This window comes from Trichomycterus rosablanca, chromosome 7, assembly GCF_030014385.1.
Source record: "Trichomycterus rosablanca isolate fTriRos1 chromosome 7, fTriRos1.hap1, whole genome shotgun sequence".
Taxonomy (NCBI): Eukaryota; Metazoa; Chordata; class Actinopteri; order Siluriformes; family Trichomycteridae; genus Trichomycterus; species Trichomycterus rosablanca.
The window spans coordinates 12,857,007-12,879,961 of NC_085994.1; the positions used below are offsets into that span (position 1 = coordinate 12,857,007).

The 22,955-nt window shown below is 40.6% G+C and overlaps 1 protein-coding gene across 3 annotated transcripts in view; it reads right to left on the reverse strand.

Annotated features, from left to right (window-relative positions):
• elavl4 (ELAV like neuron-specific RNA binding protein 4) overlaps window positions 1-22,955 on the reverse strand; it is an 86,505-nt gene that overhangs the window by 43,310 nt on the left and 20,240 nt on the right. For all 3 annotated transcript variants that reach the window (XM_062999012.1, XM_062999013.1, XM_062999011.1), the window contains exons 2-3: window positions 20,281-20,367; window positions 9,492-9,732 (exon numbers count right to left, since the gene is read on the reverse strand). In XM_062999012.1, the coding sequence (XP_062855082.1) occupies window positions 9,492-9,732; window positions 20,281-20,367 (328 nt within the window). The remainder of the gene's footprint in view (window positions 1-9,491; window positions 9,733-20,280; window positions 20,368-22,955) is intronic.

Here is a 22,955-nt window from a genome sequence, read left to right on the forward strand (position 1 = left end):
TTGCTGTGAGGCAACAGTGCTACCCACCGAGCCGCTATGCCACCGACTACTTTCATTAATTAAGTATATTTCGTTCTGTGTTTCGTTTTGATGCATTGTCTGTGTTGTGGTCACTTGAAAAACCCTGTTCTAGCTGGTTACTGTGGTATTATTGATATTTCTATAATTGTACAGTCTGTACTCTCATACTGCTCCACCATAGTTTCAGCATTTGCATTGTTTACAATACGCTTACATTCCTTATATACATTTCTGTTGGTGTTTCTTAGCGTATATTAATAAATCTTGCTTTTTACTTTATTATTTCCTCATACATCCTTTGAGTAATTTTGGTTTCCTGTATCATGAAAGTGTCATACAATCTTCACATCTAGTTCAGAAATCTGAACAGTTTAAGATTAGACTTTGAGTTATTTAAAAGTCTAAAACTCTACACTGATTTAAAAATAATATAAAACCAATAAAATCTAACACCACATTCAAAGCCTGCTGCAGTCCCTGGAGTCCCTGTCTCCTCCATATTACTGTCTGGCATTCATGTTATCTCTGCACATTGTTATGCAGGTAGCATGACTCTGCAGAGGAGATGTGACAATTCCATGAGCATCTGATACTAACTCACCTTGAAAAGATAAGATTTCTACTAAGCTTCACAATGAAATGTATTTGGCCAGTCTTAAATTTAAACTATGTTAAAGTTTTGGAATGTAAGAGGCAAAACAAGGAAAGAAGAAAGAAACAAAAAAGCTCTTCAATTTGTCAAAACAAATGTATCACGCTCGTTTTCTGTCTGACATTTTGACCTTGCTGCAACAGCATCCAGGGACAGTACTGTTTTACGCTGAAAAGGAATCTCATCATTTCTGGACAGTTTATTTATTCAGTAACAGGAGAAAAGACACAAAAGTGCAAATGAATTTATGCCTAATCAGAACTCATATTACTCAATTCGACAGTTAAATATAACTCGAATTTTCTAATTTGCTCAGTAATCTTCCATTAAAGGAGACGTTGGCTCGAGTGGAATGTAATTATATAATGCGGTGTGTTATAGGTTTGCATGATAAATGTTGTTTATCGGCAGCGCTAATGTCCTTAATTCAGCCCATTCATGCTACATAAGCTGCATAATTCACTCAAGGCTGCCTAAGTGCTTACTCAGACAAAAGCTAAAAGCAGCTGAGTATCTTCTGATTAAATTTTCATTAAAGACTAATGTTCTTTTGTCTGCCACTTTTAAACCTGTTGGCTTACCTGACCTCAGTACAATACTGGCCTATTTACTAATAGCTATTTGTGTGCCAGCTCAAAGTTTATACCACTTATACACCAAGACCTGCACAAGGATGAAAATTTATAGATGTGCATAAGGAAAAGAAATGGCAAATCATTGCTGCTGGATTAGCCTTTTTTCACAGCATATGTGAACAAAGCTTTAAAAAGCATTTTCTTCTTGGTGGGATTTTAAAATATTTATAGACATTTTATGTGTAATCCTGGTCAGGGTCGCATTGGGCCGGTTTCCCTAGAATCACTAGGCATAGTGGAGTATCACACCCTGGACGGATCGCCAATCCATCACAGTGCCTCAGTCATCCCCACCTTATAGCCAATTGTGTCTGTATGAAGAGTCACCCGACAGGCCTATAACACTGCTGGTGATTTGAACCCTGGATCCCAGCAATAATGAGCTAGCATAATTTACTACTGCACCATCCGAGCGCCCTAGTTTTAAAGTTTAATAGTTATTGTACCTGCACCGCAATTACAGTGTTATTTTTAGCCATGGCTGGGTATTTCCAAATGACATACTATGTACTAGATATTATCTGACAATAATAATCACATCAGTGGTTATGTCTATGCTCTACATAGACATATTATTTAGAATAAAATAGAATGCCTTTATTTGTCATATATGTTTGAAGCTGGGGTCAGAGCACAGGGTCAGCCATTGTACGGCACCCCTGGAGCTAAGAGAATTAAGGGCCTTGCTCAAGGGCCCAACAGTGGCTGCATGGCAGAGCTGGGATTCAAACTCTCAACCTTTCAATTGACAGCCCAAAGCTCTACCCACTAGGCTACCACTGTTCCTAGTACTTAGTAAGGTAGTGCAAAATATATCCAGTCGCCTTTACTGTTTTAAAGTAAGAGGCATGTTTTATCAATTATGTATTAATAAAATGTATTAACAATTCTGGAAACATAATCAATTTTCACACTGTAACTCAAAATAGCCTTTGTGTGCCATGCTTCATCTTTGAATAGCACTTTCCTTTTTTTACTGTAATAATAATTTTAAATTAAAATGACCTGTAATAGCTTCACACATAAAAATAAGAATAATCTGTGAATACACATTAGAATGCACACAATCAAACCCAGTTTATTAAACTGTGGTGCACCATGCTGATCTGCAGATTGATTTTTTGTTATGCTTGTAACCGAGTTCTATTGCATTCTATTAGGAGTACTTTTTACTTAACCATACGGCTTGTGAAATGATATTTTACGCTATCTGTTGCCAGGAGCTTGACACTCTTTATGTTCAAATAAATTTTATCAGTGTCTACTGGTTGTCGGCCAAATCTTTTACACATCTCTGAATACACATGACTCGGGATATATAGAAAGCTGATGCTGTCAGCGTTTTATTTCTGCCAGGCTAATGGAACAACTGGAAGACTGGGAAGCCCCTCGTCTCCGGTTCTACTTCCCCCTGCAGAGCCGGTTCCTACGGCGGCTTGGTGCACAGCCTAAACTGTGTGGGATGTCTGGAAGGGATGAGTGTGTAGAGTGTAGAGCAGCCCCTGTGTAACAAAGCCATGTTAGACCCGCACACATGAGACGTCTTAGCTGGCAGCTGCCCCAAAGGCTCCCTGAAAGCCCATGTGGAGCTGTGATATAGAGCGTGCAGTTTAGGCTAAGCTACTGTTTGATTCTTTTTTATGGTCTGGCTGTTTATTAGGCATGCAGTGTTAGATCAGAGCTGTGTGAAAGCATGTACTAAAAGGAGATCCAGTTTCTAACTCTGTTTACAATTACTGACTGTAGTTCATCTGTTTCTCTGCAAGCTTTGTTAGCCTGCTTTCACCCTGTTCTTCAGTGGTCAGGACCCCCACAGAGCAGGTATTATTTAGGTGGTGGATCATTCTCAGCACTGCAGTGACACTGACATGGTGGTGGTGTGTTAGTGTGTGTTGTGCTGGTATGAGTGGATCAGACACAGCAGCACTGATGGAGCTTTAAACACCTCACTGTCACTGCTGGACTGAGAATAGTCCACCAACCAAAAATATATCCAGCAAACAGCGGCCTGTGGGCAGCATCCTGTGACCACTGATGAAGGTCTAGAAGATGACCAACTCAAACAGCAGCAATAGATGAGCGATCGTCTCTGACTTTACTTCTACAGGGTGGACCAATTAGGTAGGAGTGTCTAATAGAGTGGACAGTGAGTGGACACTGTATTTAAAAACTCCAGCAGCGCTGCTGTGCCTGATCCACTCATACCAGCACAACACACACTAACACACCACCACCATGTCAGTGTCACTGCAGTGCTGAGAATGATCCACCACCTAAATAATACCTGCTCTGTGGGGGTCTTGACCATTGAAGAACAGGGTGAAAGCAGGCTAAAAATAGTATGTAGAGAAACAGATGAACTACAGTCAGTAATTGTGTGTGCTTCTATATGGTAAGTGGAGCTGATAAAATGGACAGTGAGTGTAGAAACCATGAGGTGGTTTTAATGTTATGGCTGATCAGTGTATATATTTCATATTGTTGTTGATTTCTTCTTTGTGGTGTTGAGAGACAGTGAAGAAAAGTTCACTGTCAAACAATATTTTTTGGCTTCCAATGCTTTTAGCTTGAAGAACAATTACCTGCTCCCCTGCCCTCACTGTGCTGAAACTGAAATTCATCAAGCACTGAGTTAATTGTCTCTCCAGCAGTAATTCAAATATTAATGAACTTCGCTTAGCCGAGTGCCACCTCACACTCCCTTTTGCTTCACCTGTCTAACAACTATCACTAGTAGTATATTTACTTTAGAAATGCTTTAAAAGGTTATATCCTTTCACAAGGGCCCACCAGTGGCTGAATGGCAGAGCTGGGATTCGAACTCAAAGCTCTACCCACTAGGCTACCACTAATTGTCCTCAATAGTAGGGGAGTCTGGCAGTTCTAATATGCAGTGGGAGGCATTTTGCTGGCAGGGCTTGCTCCAGCACCACGAGTACAACACCAACGTTAGGACTATCTTTGAAAGAACAGATTTTCCCTTTTTTCCCTGGACTGGGTATTCTGAGCTCAGGTTAGTGACATGACGGTTGCACATGTTGGTTTGGATGCACCGCTCCAAGATCAGCTGGTGATGGAGTTGGCATGCAGACTCAGCTATGAAAAGACTGCACTCAGGTCAGCGGTATGACAGATGGCTGTGGTGCTTAGTGTGTGAGTGGGATTTCAAACTGAACAAACAGATGCCCAGTGCAGGAGGTTCTTTGATGTGAGCTACATAAGTGTTAACCACAGACTGAACTGATAGGAGCATCGGGTTGCGTGCCAAACCATTAAACACTGGCCAATCTCACCATTGGATTGAGAGAGAACACAATAACAATGACAAGAAATGACAATCAGACTAGATCAGAGTGTAAGTACTTTTCTGTTTTCCCTGTCAGGGTTTCATTTTTAATTTGACAGTAATTGTTTAATGATCTCACGACACTTTTTTTCCCACTGAAAGGGAAAATCAAAGGTGTAGACATTTCGTTTTGTCTCCTGCATGAGTGTGTTGTATGCCTTGTCGTTAAAAGAAGTACGATTTGATGTGGTAAATGCATTTAGTTTAGAAAATGTACCATTGGATCAGCAGTGCTTGAAGAACCGACAAGGATTCTGTCGCTGTTGTCTCGGTTGGATCATTTCCATTATATGGCTGCAAATTTAAATATAAACACCATATTCCATAAAAACAAATGATTAAAGATTCTGCCTAGGCTAGAACATATCTCTCCCCGTGGTCTTTGTGTTTAGCTTTTTTTATTAGCGCCAAGAGGAGCTGAGGTGGCAGCATGGGTGGAAAACGTGTGCATTTTGACTTGGGGGATTTTTCAGCTTGATTCAGGTCTGTAAAAAACGAAGCGTCTGCACTAGGTTAGCAGCATAGCCATCTGTTATGTTCATCACCTAAAACAAATTCCTACTTTAATGACTTTTAATATGCTTTTTCAACAATTAAAGCTGAGATAAAATAACATCTGCTTACAGGGCCAAAATCTTTATTTATTTTTTGTGGTAAACAAGTAAACCTTAGCCTTGCAAATATGTCTGTACATCATTATTTTTTATGCTGATAAAAGTATCTGTGGTATTTTGAAGAAGTGTTAAGAATGGGCGTTATCTTCAGCGCACCACTGCTCAGAATCAGTGTTCGAATCTCAGTTGTGCTATTGACTGGCAGATTGTATATGTCTTTTGATTTATTAGGAAGTCACAAAAGCAATAAAGTCTCATTTAAATCCAAAAAGGGTGATGTCCAAAGGTAGAACACCAAAGAGCTGGACTTATATGTGTCTGAATTATATCTGAGATAACAAAAATATCTAGACAGTAACTGTATGACGGGCACAGCCAGAACATATGAATAAATGATGCTGGGGCCTGCTGACGCGGATCATGTTTTTGAAAGTCTAAGCTTTGTCATATGTGTACAGTGCAGGATTGTACACTGAATTAAGGTCTGGGTAAACCTGAGTGCCTGCCTCTCTCTGGATTTAGATCACAGGGTACTATGGGCACGGTCGAGCATTACATTTTTTTACATTACATTTTCAGCATTTAGCAGACGCTTTTATCCAAAGTGATAAGGGTTAAGGGCCTTGCTCAGGGGCCCAACAGTGGCAATTTGGCGGTGGTGGGGCTTGAACCGGCAACCTTTAGATTACAAGTCCAGTACCTTAACCACTGAGCTATCTCTGCCCTTGGTGTTGCAGTGGTGTTTCATCCAGCCCAAGCATGTCTTTTAAAATGAAAGTCACAAAGTCTGTAGGTTTGGGTCCTTCACTGTCCTCTGGCAAGCCGATTAGGTACAGTGGTAGCCTAGTGAACTGGGCTTTGGGCTATCAGTCAGAAGATTGTCAGTTCAAATCCAGACTCTGCTTTGTAGCCACTGTTGGGCCCTTGAGTAAGCCCTAAACCCTCTCTGCTCCAGGGGTGCTGTACAATGGTTGACCCTGCACTCTGACCTCAGCTTCCAAACAAGCTGGGATATGCGAAAAAAGAATTCCATTGTACTGTACACGTGTATATGTATATCTGACGAATAAATGCATTTGTTAAATGAATATTATTTCTCCTTGACCACCACTTTTAGGCCTCACATTTCCCAGAATGCATGTAAGTTGGTCGCTGTGGTTTAAACGTCTGCTAAATGTCTTTTATATTTCGACAGTGCTTCACCGGAATCACTGGTCGCTATCAGTGGCCGGACAGGATGGCAATCCATTGCCCCCTCAGACATAGCCAATTATGCCTGTATGTAAATGCTGGTCGGCCAAAAATCCTGAATCCCAGTGATAATGGGTTAACAACAAATACATCTCAACACCTAATACAAGAAAATAGCTCGAGCCATATGTTTATTTTCTGCACATTACAGTGGGCAGCAGCCTGTCAAGGAGCAAGATTTTTTAGGCACAGCCAACCCATCTGCCACAAAGGGGACAGGAATGAGAATGAGGGTTGGAAAACAGAAGGAATACTCCAGCCTGTTGTCACCATGGCCATGGCTGCTGCATTTAAACTGCTTTGTAAATGAGCTCTCACATACGTCAAAGTGCTTTGAAAAAGCTGATTTGTCGCCTACATACGGGTTTGCATAAGAAAGTGCAGCGCTGCTCAGAAAGATTGTTCTGCTGAAATATTATGGCACTGAAGCTTATGTCATTCATGCTATAAACCTCACACTCTCTCTGACTCTCTCTCCCACTTTCTCATAAACCTAAGAGTGTGCTAATGCTGGCAGCAGCCAAAGCATACAGCCTTCTAGCACTCTGTGTTCCTCAAAAAACTGGAGGAGCTTTGTTTGAAATTCTGAACTGTAAAATTGCACCCATGGGAATGGAGCCACAGATAGTGAAATGTGGGGGAAAGAAGGAAGTGGGTATTTATAATGCATTGTGCTTTTCTGAGCTAGTTCAGAGAGCTGGTGGAAAAGAAGAGTACCGACTGATCCTGGAACAGACTGGGTCCAGCTGTAAAACCGAAACAAAGTAGATGTTTCCTAATGGCGTTTATTAAGTAATTACTGTATTACCAATGGTCGTTAGTACACTTGTATTTACTTGTATTTACAAAACAGGCAGGTTCCTTTGCCAAACATGGAGTATTACTGTACTGTAGTGTGACTAAATGGCATGAGGTGTAGCAGTGTTGTATTTTTTTCCTTTTTTGAGTTGTTAATCAACTCAAATACTTTGAACTGACAATATTTTAATTGACTGTCAGGCAATTGTGATAAAGATAGATCCTTTGTTTCACACAAAGGTTGCACACCTGAGCTAGTCATCTTTCTATTCATTTATTAGCATTTTAACGTCGTGTTTTACACTTTGGTTACATTCATGACAGAACAGGTCGTTACTCGTTACACAAGATTCATCAGTTCAAATCAGTTTTTAATATCAAACACAGTCATGGACAATTTTGTATCTCCAATTTACCTCACTTGCATTTATTTGGACAGTGGGAGGAAACCGGAGCTCCCGGAGGAAACCCACACAGACACAGAGAGAACATGCAAACTCCATACAGAAAAGACCTGGACCGCTCCACGTGGAAATAGAACCCAGGACCACCTTGCTGAGAGGCGACAGTGCTACCCACTGAGCCACCATGCCACCCAGTCATCTCTCTATATCCGCTATTTTTTTTTAGAATTTGACTTTTTTGGTTGGTCATGATTATACTTGATCAGGTTCCTAATCTTAATCCTTTTTAGTTCCAAACTAAGTTAGACATAGTATTATAGAAGTCAGATTTATTTCTTGCCACTGTTACCATAGATCCAGATACACTCAGATCCAGAAAAAGATGATTTGTGACAATATCTGTTTTTAAAATGGCTTTAAAAATAAAATGAAAGGGTGCCCAGGTGGCGCAGTGAAATATTCTGCTAGCACACCAACGCTGGGATTCTGAACTCCTCGAATCTCAGCTCTGCTACCAGTCGACTGAGCGCCCCCTAGCAGGCACAATTCGCAGTGCCTGTAGCAGACAAAAATTGGCCACTAGTCTGCTGGGTGGGAAAAGACCAGACTAAAAGGGGATGGGGTCTTCGACGCTGTGTAAGGACCCTGGTTGCCCAAGGCAGCTGTACAGAAGTGGAGAAGCGGAAGGATCGGTGTGTGGCTCTCCGGATCCGAATCCGGCCTAACACGCAAATCCACTGAAGTATGGGAGAATAAGAAGGGGTTAGTGAACAACGCATGTGTCAGAGGTAGCGTGTGTCAGGTGAACACACCCTCCTTAAAGGTCTCCAGCACTGGAAGACTGATTGGCTACACTAAATTGGAAGAAAAAAGGTTAAAAAAATGCTTTAAAAATGAAATGACATTTTTTTTAGTTTGTTAATTTTGTTAGTTTAGTCTCATCTGGCAAAGATGTCTTTTCACATCTTTTAGACATATTTGTGCTATTTCAGTTCACCTAGCTACATTTCTTCTGAAGGACGTGGCAATCAGCCGACAAATAAAATGTGGCGGTGTTGCCTGAAAGAATATGTGCTTGAAATTTGATCTTGAAACATTATGGAGATTGAAAGTGCTATCTTAGGACCTAACAAGGATGTCCTTGCACTGCTCTCTTCCTGTCTGCCAATGACACCCATGCCTCCATCCACTACTGAAAATCTACACCGGTTGCTCCTTCAATGTCTATTATTTCTTATTATAACTTGTGTCAGGCTCACTCACCACCTTTCTTTTGTTTAAAAACCAACAGCTTTAGTCCTGGTCCTGGCTCTAATGAGATTATCTAGAGTAAAGTGTCACTAAGTAGGCTATAAAATGAAAGCCATTATCTGGCATTATCTGTTAGCAGCACTCACATCCATCTGTGTACCACCCACATGGCTACTAGTGCGGGATTAGCAAGGGATTGCTGCTCACACACTGCAGTGTGTCCTTTGTTTCTCTCTCAGGGCTCAAACCTGCTGTCTCTGGAGTGTAATGAGCAGAGGGAAGCCGTGAGATCATGGACCAATGCCCCGTGCCATATTAAGACATGGCTGATTACAGCACCTTGCATCCTTCCTGACCATGTATTTGACCTCTTTTATAAGAACATCACTAGAGCTTCTTTAAACACCTTTGAAAAACTTTAATTAAAATAAATAATAAACAATTGTAGCTTTACTTTTGGCTCCACATTCTGTCTATTTATTGTATTATTTTTATTTCCTAAGGTCCTTCATTTAGTACCTGTGATTTTGTCGCGGACCAGCTTGCAAGATTCGATCTCTCCGATGCTGCCGAACAGGCTGCGGAACTCCTCCTGGGTCATGTTTTGGGGCAGGTAGTTGACAATGAGGTTGGTTTTGCTGTCGTCACTGGAGCCACCGGTCTGCATGGGCGATGGGCAACTGCGGTTATTGCTCGATGGCCCATTGGCTGTGGCCGAGTTCGGCCCGTTCGTCACCTGAGGCTCCATGTTACTGATTATCTGTGGAGGAGAACAGCAGGTATGAGGATGAGTGTAATGGCTTTTCGCTTATTGCAGAATGCTCATGCTTAAACTATAACACTAATAATTTTATTATATGAGGATTTTATAACACAAATAAAGCTTTGTTCTGAAATTAATTTAATTTTTTTGACTGGCATTAAGGGTATCATAGTGCACGTTTATTACATATGTTATAAGTTGATATTGATTTTGCAAAACTAAATATAATACACAGTACCAATTAAATACAGCTAATGTAGAAAGAACATCACCGACCAGGAATAACATTATGACCACTGAGAGGTGAAGTGAATAACACTGATTATCTCTTCATCATGGCACCTGTTAGTGGGTGGGATATATTAGGAAGCAAGTGAACATTTTATCCTCATAGTTGGTGTGTCAGAAGCAGGAAAAATGTAAGGATTTGAGTTTGACAAAGGCCAAATTGTGATGGCTAGACGACTGGGTCAGATTATCTCCAAAACTGCAGCTCTTGTGGGGTGTTCCCGGTCTGCAGTGGTCAGTATCTATCAAAAGTGGTCTAAGGAAGGAACAGTGGTAAACTGGCGACAGGGTCATGGGCGGCCAAGGCTCATTGATGCACGTGGGGGGCGAAGGCTGGCCCGTGTGGTCCGATCCAACAAACGAGCTACTGTAGCTCAAACTGGTGAAGAAGTTAATGCTGGCTCTGATAGAAAGGTGTCAGACTCCATGCTTTGACTGGTCAGGGCTGTTTTGGCAGCAAAAGGGGGACCAACACAATATTAGGAATGTTATGCCTCATCGGTGTAAATAGCATCATTTGTAAGATTAGAATTTATTTCAGAAATACATATTTTAAAATAAGATTGTTAGGACTGCATTGTTCTTTCAGTTGATACTAGCCTTAACAAAAATACTACAGTGCTTCCGTGTCTCTCTGCATGTTAAATCGCCATCTAACTCGCACCCTCTTGGGCCATCAATAAAGCCAAACCTCCATTACATTACCAGAGAGTGCACTATAAAGGTGGAACATGTCATTTGGAAAACAACCTTTTTTTGTCCCTTAAGTCAAGGTTTTTCAAACCCTGGGTCGCGACCCACCCAAGCCAAAACAATGGGTCGCAGAGAAAAAAAAAAAAAAATTCAATAAACAAATTTTATCAGAAATTAACTCGTACACAAACACCCCTTGTGGAGGCTTTACGTTGCATCTTGTAAACCACAGTGGGACCAGCTTGCCACCATTTTTATTAATTAAATATATTTCATTTTGTGTTTCGTTTGTGTTCCTTGGGTTGAAGTAAAAATCATGGACAAAATGTGGGTCGCTTGAAAAAAAGTTTGAAAAACCCTGCCTTAAATAATCCTAATGTTGTCTATCCTCATCACTTCCAAAGAACATCCCTGCTATCAGCCACTGCAAGATCAAAAATTTAAATAATTAATGTTTACCAAACTGACACCTTTTTAAATGTATCATGAACTTATAACTATTAATACATATTTAAATATAAAATTGAATAAAAATAAATCATAATAGGAGTACGTTTCAAAGCACTCGAAATGATCTCTACGCTAACAATACAACCTTTCACTCTTGGTATTTTTACCAACAATGCAGATGGAATTCATCATACAGCACAACAAATCAAATTTAATCGAATTGAATTAAAGTTTAGTTGTCACTTACGTAGTCATACATGCTACAACTGGCAGTGAAATGATTGGTAACTGCTCAGCCCCAAGAGTAATTAAGTCAAAATATATACTCAAGTATTGAAATGTTTAAAAAACATAAAAAAAATAAAGTTAGAAGTAGAAAAAAGAAGTAAATTAAAAGTAGAAAATAGAGAAACAACTGTGCAAGTTGTGAAAGTGGAAGTTACGATTATTTATTACAAGCTACAAATACCCTGCTGGCAAGTTGTCAAGTTCTCCGCAACTATCCAACTGATTATTTCTGAGTTTTGAAATGTGTTTTGAAACTTGTTATGATGTGACGGTGAATCTCTGCTTTTACCAGAGAGACATGTTTGCTGATTGTTTAGTGATGCGTTTAGGAGTAGGTGTTAGGAGTGAATCATGTTGGCCGCGAGGGAGCCAGAACTAAGAAGCAGCTCTTTCTCTTTCTCCAAATGCTTCATTTCACGATGCACGCACAGTTAGCATGAGTGCACACGAGGGCATGTGTTCAGTTTCATCACTCTGTTCTTTTTGATCAGGTTTGGTGGCCGATGTAGGAATGTAAGAAAATTTCCAGGGAGCTTTCCTGTCAGATTGACTCAACAGAAGAAACAACAAAAACATTTTGAAGGCTTTGTTTAGCTTTTGCACCTTTTCATGCTAAAGATCGTGACCGTAGACGATTAGACGGCTCAGAAACAGACGCGGCATGAACACAGAACCTCGACGACTGTCTCGTCGAGCCCTGGATGGTTTAAACTTGACAGGTTCCTTAAGAACTGCCACGGGGTCTCACAGGGGCAGGCGTCACTGTCAAAACATTTTACCTGTCAGTAAAGAACCAAACACACAAGCCAGCTGAACCAGATGTAATTGTGACTAGTCACAGGTATGCTTTTACCTGGCTGTGTTTAATATTCAGCTCTGCTTCTTAGATGTGCTGTGCTAGAATTTAAATGCAGATAGAGAGAGAAAAAACATCCTAATACTTTTTGCTGATGGATTCAGAAGTAACAAATAAAGGTGCGAAGGGAAAAAAAACAAGATCTAAGCTAAAATCCAGCCGCTGTTATTTTTAGCCTCAAAAGCTACATTTGGTGTCTGCGCTTTTTTTTTAGGTTTTGTCCTCCCTTCTCAAAGAACATCAAGAAAAATGATTTCCAACAAATCCTTTGCGCCAGAGTTTGCATAATGTCATTAGCAGGCAAAACACAAAATATAATAAAGTTTTTAATGTAAGCTATGACCATGTGATTTACACATTTTCTGTTGTAAATTGTAAAAATCTTTTTTAGGGCACTCAGGTGGCACAGCACTCTAATGTCCTGAATATATCCTAATATCCGCTGAAATCTCGAGCTCTTAACTGGCCACACAGATACGATTGGCTGTATCTGTATCTCCTTGGTCAGGCTGGGGATGTGCAGCAGTGGAGAAACTTACAACTGGGGAATTAGATACGACTAGATTGGGAAATAAAGGGGAAAGTGCAATTTTAACATTTTTTTACGGCCGTAAACAGGGTGTCAATTTAATACAGGGCACCTCATACTCATTTATTCAGTTTCTCACACCTACGAGCGAGCAAGGTCATTTTTCACTTGGTTTGAATATTCCGGTCCATACCTAGGATTGATTTTGGGCTTGTCTGGGGCAGTGTCCTCATTGCAGGATTGTTTTTACACAGACAATCACTTTGAATCTTAACATGATTGTGCCACATTTCTAAAATTAGTTTAATTCTTTATAATTTAATTATTGTAACGGCAATCCATGCCAACATACAAAATCATAGATTCTAAGGGTGTGTTCAAAAAGCTAGTGAGAAGGAGGCTGTTCGAAATCCTAGATGCCTTAAAATCCTCACTTCTGAGGTATCTTCAATGTTATTTTGGCTCAAGAACGAGTGAGCATCCGACGCTGCCTTAGTGATCAAGGCAATCCCAGAATTCATTGCGGGTCGGGTTCTCTTCTCTCTGACGGGGCGGAGAAACGAATGGAGTTATTTTCAAGCGTAAATAAAATATTACTGATTTTTAACTTGTATAAACTTGTACCGAGTGTTTTTATTTGCAAGTTCGGGCTTGTCAGGAAATTTAACCGTTATCGGTACATGAAGGAAGATGTTATACTGACGTTAGCGTGCTGTGCTACCTCATCCATTGGTTTTAATGGCAAGATGCTAAACGTAAAATGCGAAACCCGATGGAATCGCTATCTAAGTAGTGCGTTCGAATAACCTGCCTTATAAGTCATTGACTTATTAGAATCCTCTCTACTAAGGCAGCTGCCTATGTAGACAGTAAGACAGCAAGGCAGCTCCCTAGGTTTTCGAACACACCCTAAGTCTTCTGGTTCATTCCTGAACCTATGGTTCACTCTAATATGTAGTTTATTGTAACATAAGGTGATGTGTAAAATTCAGCCAATCACAGAACTCTATGATCATTCTGCATAAGCGATCCATACACGGAGCAGCTCTGCACCCAAGCTTGCTTAAATTAAACCACAAACCCTCAATTCAGGTGAACCAATAATCAGTAGCCTAGAGCACACCCACACATGAAAATTTACCAAACCTGGGGTCTAAAGTTACTCAAATCTGGACAATTAAGTAGCAAAATGAACAAATAATACTGGTTGGCTGTATAATGCTATTCAAAGTACTAAATCAAAACAGTATAAACCTGAATCATTTTGTGAAGGAATTGGCTAAAACTGCCAAAACCAAATGATTATTTGGATTGCAGACTCGGAACTACCTGTAGTAAAAATATAAATACCCCATGTTATTATTTGGCTATTACGAATTCGCTTCTGTATAAGGTAAACTTCAGTTTCCTAGGAGACTTTGCATATAAATCTCATTCTTTTGCCTCCATTTTCTGCCTGTGCACACCCAATTTTCAATATGACAAAATGATGCTCGCAACCCAGAGGAGGCCCATCTGCAGCGCTCTGCGGGTGCGCATGTAAATTACGCTTTTGACAGTATGCACACCACGGTAAGACGGAGACCCACAAAGGGGTAAAATAGTCACCACTGCAGCAGAAAATAATGATTGGCGTGTGTGACTGCGTGTTTGGGTTGGGGAGGCATTGAGTTTATCGCCTGATGTGTGCCATTCTGTCAGAAATTCTTGCCACTTACTTTCCTACAGTGGTGAAATGCTGTTATTTTCCTGGCATGAATTATTAGGACTCGTGCGTCAAACACTGTCCCAGAGTAATGGTACAGAACTTATGTGTTTATGACTTGGCATCAGATTAATTAATGTTACAATATAGCTTTTACAATATCTTCTGCAAGAGAAGTCTTATGTGCTTAAATAACAAACGTTTTATACTGTAGCTTTAATTATTCTTCATTACTGCAAGTACTTCAAGTGACCTAAAGCTGTTTGCACACAAAGCGATGGGGCAATTGTAGGTCCAGCATGATTATCATACACTGTGTTTAGAAAGCTTAACATAGTTTATTAGTAAATTGGGTGGCTAAGTGGGTAGCACTGTTGCCTCACAGCAAGAAGGTCCTGAGTTCAATCCCAAGGTGGGGCGCTCTGGGTCCTTTCTGTGTTGAGTTTGCATGTTCTCCCCGTGTCCGTGTGGGTTTCCTCCGGGAGCTCTGGTTTCCTCCCACAGTCCAATTGGAGACACTAAATTGTCCATGACTGTGTTCAATATAACCTTGTGAACCAATGAATCTTGTGTAATGAGTAACTACCGTTCCTGTCATGAATGTAACCAAAGTGTAAAACATGACGTTAAAATCCTAATAAAACAAACACTATTAATAAATTAAGCAATATATTAACTAGTAATTAAAACCACTAAGGTTCAAATAATAAGATATGTCATTTCATTTCTAGAAGAACGTGACTCTTTGGGAATACTGACTGAAGGGGTTGTTTTGAAAGCAATTTGGGGCAGGTCCTACTTACAATAAGTATGGTGCTCCTAAAAACAGTCAGAAAAGACTTATTTATGATCAATTTTATTTCACTATTCAATTTTTATTAAGTTGTTTTATTGAATACTACACTACCAATAATCCCAAAGCGTAAGCCACCAATCATAGATAACAGTGTAACAATGTGATGTCAGACAGCTTACTAAAGAAAAGTGACTCTGCCCACTTCGTCTGTGACTTTGCTTTTCACCTAGATGGCTAGATATAAATAATTCATTATGATTCACGAGTTAAACCAGTGGTTTCCAAAGCGGGGGGCGAGCTACTGCAGAGGGGGTGCAGGAGGGCAAATGAGGCATGTTTGAGCACTGCTAGCATAAGATGGACAAGTTTGTGAGAGTAAAGATTTAAGACACATAATACATGTCCACTATAAAGCTGAATGGTCACTTTACTTTGTTTTATTTAATAAGAAGTTGTACTTTTGTATGGATTACACTGTTTAACATAAATTCCAGTGGAGTTTGGAAACAAGCCGTAGCCTAGTGGTTAAGGTACTGGACTAGTAACCAGAAGGTCGCTGGTTCAAGCCCCACCACTGCCAGGTTGCTGCTGTTGGGTCCTTGAGCAAGGCCCTTAACCCTCAGTTGCTCAGGCTGTATACACTACTGTATCACTACTGTAACTCACTGTAACTCGCTGTCACAGTACTGTAAGTCGCTTTGAATAAAGGCGTCTGCTAAATGCTGAAAATGTCAATGTAAATGGAAGCAAAAGACTTGTACGTGTGTCGGAGTGAAGGGGCTAAAAAAGGGGGACTGCAGAAAAAAGATTGGGAACCACTGAAATTAACTATTTATGATAATTACAAAACTGATTCATTAACATCACTGGCAATGTGGACTACGGAATCCAGTCCTTTCTAGTAAAAAAAAAAAAGGTCTCGTACCCCTGCCTTCCTTCTTGTATTTTACGATGTTTTAGCTATGTTTTGACCTGTCTGATTTGGTTCAGTGCTTCAAAGTGCATATTTAGGCAGAAATCCATACCCACCGTTAAAAGTCTTCACTCCTCTGAGATAGTATTTTATCGACGTATGACATTATTAGATGTTAAGCTGTCTTAAATTTAAAGAAACATGCTCTTTAAATGTCAGGATACAAATGTTACATTTCGTTTCAGTGTCCAATTAGTGTCTTAGAGTCTAGTCGTTTCCAATTCCCTGCTGCATACTGTAATATTCCGCTGGATGCACTGCTCCGTTGTGGCGGCAGGATGTCTGCAAACTGCCACACGCCCACGCCTACCACACGAGCACCGTAGAGCCGGCTGCTTCTTTCTCAACCGGCCAGCGGCTAGGACCCACACAGAGCTTCACCATGCATGGAGAGTCAGGCTAAACTCCACATGGGTTCAGTCGTTTGGTGCCTCAGCCAGAGGCAGAGAAGGCATATTACAGTGGCAGTGAGGAGAAACCCTATCTGACCTTCCCACCCTCAAACGCCGCCAATTATGTTTGTGGCAAAGCTGAAATTCAAACTTAGATCTGAACGTGTTCTCTTTTTATGCTGTGAAGACATTAAGATGAGAATTTAATTGTATGTTTACATACAGTATATGCTCACTGGCTATGTGGCAGCAGCACAGTGCAGACATCCCAAGTCTCCTGGAAGTTCCGGGAGTCTCCCGCATATACATAGCGGCAAGTCAGATAAAATCTCCCGGAATCTAGAACGAGCGGCCAAGAGCGCACACACACGCGCACACAGGCGATCGCGTATTAAATCCGTTATCTGATATACAATCTAGCGCACTGTGTAGGGAACATAAATCGTCTAATATACTGTCTAGTGCACTAAGTAAGGGAACATAAATCTATGATCAAATATACAATCTAGTGCACTATGTAGGGAACATAATTAATTATGTAATACACTATCTAGTGCACTATGTAAGGAACACAAATCATCATCTAGTTACACTTTCTAGTGCACTATGTAGTGAACATGAATACGTTATCTAATACACTATCTAGTGCACTATGTAGGGAACATAATTAATTATGTAATACACTATCTAGTGCACTAAGTAAGGAACATAAATTATTTTTCTAATATACAATCTAGTGCACTATGTAGGGAACATAAATCTATTATCTTTCACACTATCTAGTGCACTATGTAGTACATATTAATGTGTTTGTGACATGAACAGTTAGCTTAGTAGCTCAGTTAGCAGCTCCTAAAAGTTCTGTTATTACCTATATCCTTTGGTGTGTGCGAGAGGTTTTTTAGCTTTTTTTGGGGGGGCTTGGGGGGTCGGGGTCGAGGTCCGGGTCCGGGGTACCTCCCTGAAATGAGTTTTTGCAACTTGGGATGTCTGACAGTGAATAAAATAAAAAACATACACTTGCCAAGAGCTTCAGTTAGAAGTTCATCAAACATTAGAATGAAAGAAAATACATATATTTTTTGACCTTGGCATGGTTGCTGGTGTCAGAAACTGCTGATCTCCTGGGATTTATAAAACATCTTTCTCTAATGTGTACACAGAATAGTGCAAAAAAGCAACATCCAGGTCTGCAGTTCTTACATTTAGTATAAAGGAAACTGACAGAAAATGTTAATGTTTTTTAAAATGTATTTCAAGAAAATAAATGGAAGAATTAGTTAATTTTGTTACCCAATTTTTAGATTTGGAATGGAACGGCAGAGTGTGGTGTTTTCCAAGGCAGCGACAGCGGAAGGCAACACTACAGCCAGGCTTGGCATCCGCCCGAGGACAGACATCAGCTTTCCTCTAATTCAGCTGAACAGCAGCCCCAGATTCCACTCCGTATTTCCTCAAACAGGACTCTTTCTGAATGCTGTGCTGCTTGAATTGTGTACACGTGTGGAACGCCAGTGTGTAAGTGTGTGAGAGCAGGTAGGAAGTAGCTGTGCCACTCTGCCTTACATAAGTGCCTTAGAGAACGTCAGGATGGGGATAAAAATACAGGTTCAACCAGCCTAATGTCCCAGAGTCAAGCAGATCCAGAGATGTGCTGCTTCAAGTGTGTGTGTGTGTGCGTGCGAGTGTGTGTTAGCAGCAGCGCAAGCAAATGCTTTTCAGTGTGTCTGTGCTACCTGCCATTTAAACAGTGCACTATAATGGCCTTATTAGCGCTGATGCTGAAATGTCAGGCTCTATTCTAATACATGTTTTCAATGGTAACACTCTCCTGTCATTAGAGCAGCCCGGGGGTGGTGCCTATGTCTGTACGCTCTAACATCAACAGAATCTAGGAAGAAAAGAAATCTAGAAAAGCATGCATAGATAAAAATGAAAAGGAACAGTGGTAGCAGAAGGGTTAGAAAATGTGCTGTCTGGAATTGTAAACAAGAAACACTTATTATTACATGTAACATATATATACTCTTTACAAAGAAGCTGTCATCAACTACAGACGGGTGACAAATTAAAGAAAAAAACCTGAATGAATAATTGGAGAAAGCTAGTTCTAGGACAGTGTACTAAATGCAGCCCAGTAAATCATGAGGTGGCAACAAAATAGATTTATGCGAATTCAGTGGTGCAAAAATCATAGTTACGGTTCTATAGCATCCTTAACAGCAAATACTTAACTAGTAGGTAAGTATATGTGTGGCATTCACCAGAAGAATGATATAGGTCATTATGCTTAACCTCAAACGTTATTAAGGTTTAAAAAAAACAGCTTGAACTGTTTAAACGCTCCCCATCTTCCTTCCCCCAACCTAAAACATTAACGTTACACCTACATTCATATTTCCAGGTTTTTGGTTAAACACGGCGAGTGTGTGTTGGTGTGCATTTTACCCCAATTTTTTCCCTAATTTAGCATAGTCAAATCTGCTCCTGGGGACCCCTAGTGGTGCCCAAGGAGGGGGTGACTTGACTGGCACACACTCCCTTCGATGTGTGCGCAGCCCACTGATCCCTTCTAATATACCCACATCGGTGAATTGGCGCGTTAGGGCGGCTTCGGCCACGCCCCGACCTTTGCTCTCCTCCACTCCTGTGCAGGCGCCCTGAGCAACCAGGTTCCTTTAACAGCCCAACCCCTCTGTTAAATCCGGTCATTTCCCAATTTGTCTGCTGTAGGCATTAGCCAATTATGCCTGATAGAGGGTGCCCAGCCGACCGGTAGCAGAACCTAGACTCGAACCTGGGAATTCAGAATCTCTGCGCTGGTGGTATGTTTAATTTAAAGAAGTATAATAATCTTCCTATTAGGATTATAAACTTATTACTTTACGCAAGACTGTCAAACATAGATCATTAATTACTCAAATAAAATGGAAGTGTAATTGTTAGTAATCAAGTAGGTCTATTAGATTTATATTTATTTTATTACAAAAGAGTCTGTGGCCTGAGTTTGCATATTTTTTACTCAATCTGGCAACAAGAAAAGTTTGAATACCCCTGCTATAGTGGAAATATTGACTGCAAATCAATAGAATCAATTTTTTTAACAGATAATGGGGTTGGTGTCTTGCTGGATGACAACAGCCCCATCCATTGTCTGATCTGTATGAAAAGCATTTATGTCTTATGTTGTAGCCTTTGCAGTCACATGATCTATACAGAACTTAACATTTAAGGGAGGTCTTGCAGGTTAGAAAGCCGTCTCCACCATTATTAACTGAAGACCAATTGAGGAATTATGGAAGAAGAAATTTGGAAGAAAGGTGCTTATTTGTAAAGTAGCAGAGACTGGATTTGATCTGCAACTGGCTAAGACACTGTAGTTGTTTCTAGCTTCATTATGTCACCCGTCTGTACTAGTAGCTCTGCATTATACACTAAGCATACTACTGTATGTATATTACTGTAAACTCAAAACACGCTTGACCTTCCTAGCCCTGGTCCGGCACCACATGTGAGAAAGGCAACAACAGACATGGTAATAAAAATTGCAGTAGGTAGGTGGCAGGTCTCCTTACCATCTTTGGCTGTGACAGCAGTCCCTTGTCAGCCCAGCCCTGGAGCTGCGGCAAGTCTGCCTGACGCCACTGAGTCTCTGTCGATCCCTACGGGAGGGGGGGGCAGGGTCAATATTCAGACAGGCCTCGTTTCTCTAATACCAAACCACTCTATAAAGAGCCAGCCCCGACGGTCTCCAGGCACGCTAAAACACACAGGTGGCTTTTTTGCACCTCGAAGAAATTTTAGCCGGCGCCTCCTCTGTAATGGAGTATATGAGGGGATGATTTGATTTAATGTGAGCTGAATTTAATCAATATCAGGCTCTTAAAGTGCTCTCAGTCACTAAGCAGCTTTGAAATGCCAGGAATGCGTCTATCAAATAGGAAATAATGTAATATACATTCTTTTAAACGAATAAAATAACACTTTAAGCTGCTTTTTGTGTGTAAGCTAGCCTCTGTAAAAAAAAAAAAAAAAAAAAAAGGAAACTTCCAGAATCCTCTCGGCAGCCCATCGGTTTCAATAGACTGACCTTTTGAGGAAGATCACGCTTGAGACGAACCGAGCGGGGCTGGAGCAATCACAGCCAGGAGCCGGAAATTGGGCAGTGAAAACAGCCAATTTAGGAGGAGAGGAGGGTTCTGAACCTGACCTTTTCCTCAGATGGAGAGGATGGTGGAGGAGTGTAATGGGAGCCATCCAGTGCTCGATGATGGAGGACACACTTCAGGATTAGACAGAGAGGGGGAGGAAGGCAGGGCGCCATGTCATCTTTTAAGCCTTCGCATGGATGCTCGGGCTTTTTAGGTGAGAGAGAAAAATGGACTGTCAGCTAAAGCTGAAAATGGGAGAAGAGAGCAGGAGTGTGTGTGGGGGGGGGGGGGGCTACAAGCTGAGGTCTGTAATTTGAAATGGAGTCCTGCTCAAAGGTTTGGTTTTGCTTGAGATTTGTTATTTTTTTGACATGCCACCTTGGTTTTAGCTTTAGTGAGGACCGCAGGGTATGACATCACAGTTTTTTGCTATGGTAAAGAAACAGTTTACATTCATCCAGAACTCATATTAAGTATATATATTGCTCTGTCGCCCGTCCGCCACCAGACACCATTTACATAACCCAATAAATAACTAAAGAAGTACGTGAAGAGACGTGCAGAATTTTTCAAGGTGAGGACAGGGATGACACAGCCGACTGATGCATGGGATTTGCGCACATCGTTCTCAGTGAGGTTCATAAAAGCACCCGACAGGACGGATTAATGTCCTTAGATAACAGGAGGGAGAGGACAGACTATCAATTCGTTCTCTATTTTCATTGACCCTTTATCAAAGCTTATATGACTCAAACTGTGAAATATGGGACTGTTATAGCTTTTGCTGAAGGTTTCATTCTTGATTTTTGTCTAGGGCAGACACTATCACTGGGGAAGAAACAATACACTATCAGTTATTGAACATTGCATGATTTTATATTTTGTAAGGCTTGGAATTGGACGGTGAAGTCGGGTGCATATGTGACAAAATAGATTATTTAGTTTATTTAGCCCCAGTTTAAACCAATAAAACACCTATTAACTTATTCCTTAACAGACTTTCTAAGCTCTCTCTCTCTCTCTCACACACACACACACACACACAGACTTACACAACTGTCAGTAAAACACCTTTCATTTAAACCCTATAATTAAAATGCAACACTTTTGCTCCAACAGACTCTAATGTCAGTGACATGTCAGTATTTACATCCACCATATCGTATACCATATCCAGCTTGACAAACCCAATATTAGCATGCAGCAGCTCTGTTCATCATCATAATCAGGCTTTACTCCCCCTGCTGGAACACTGAGCAACCCGTCCAGCCTGGCCTAATCTAACCATCCTGATCTAATCTACATGTACCTCACCCATGATCAGACTCAACTAACTTGGACATGACAGTGAAGTGAGATGTGGATCTATGTGACAACACCAGGCACAGAATCCAGGTTTAACTGCAGCATATCTGTCTGATTGGAGTATGCTTCAATTTAATCACAGTTTAATCATGATCACAAATTTTGGTTCCCTCATTTATGAGCAGAAATGTCACAATTATCACCTAATCATGGTTATTTAAACGGACTGTGATTATAAGAGCTGAGTGTATTTTTTTACATGGTAAGCACCGAGTCTATTATTAATTATGTTATATAATTAAATAACTGCGCTATTACATTTTTATTTTTATCACCAGTCAAGGCTTTTAAATTTTGGACTATTCGTAACAATGTTTTTTCATTTTAACACATTTGCAATTGCAGGATTTCCTATTAAACAGTTTTCATGCAGTGTTCCCTCTTTTATATATTGAAGTAATTGTTCATGTTGATTTTTAGCCAATTTGCATTAGGTTTTAATATATTTTAAAATAATATAATATAATGTAATACAATACATCAATATATACAAGTAATATTTTTGGAATATGTGCTCTTTTTTTACTCATTTCATTTTCATGTTTTACTACTGCTTTATCCTGGTCAGGGTCATGGTGGGCCGTGTTTTGAGTCACTGGTTGCAATGCAGTAGCACATCTTGGACAGGGCGCTTCACATGGCCTCACCCATACACTTTCTCCAAATCATGTCTGTATGTTTATGCCTGACCGACCAATAGCACTGCTGGGGATTCAAACCCTTGATCCTAGAGA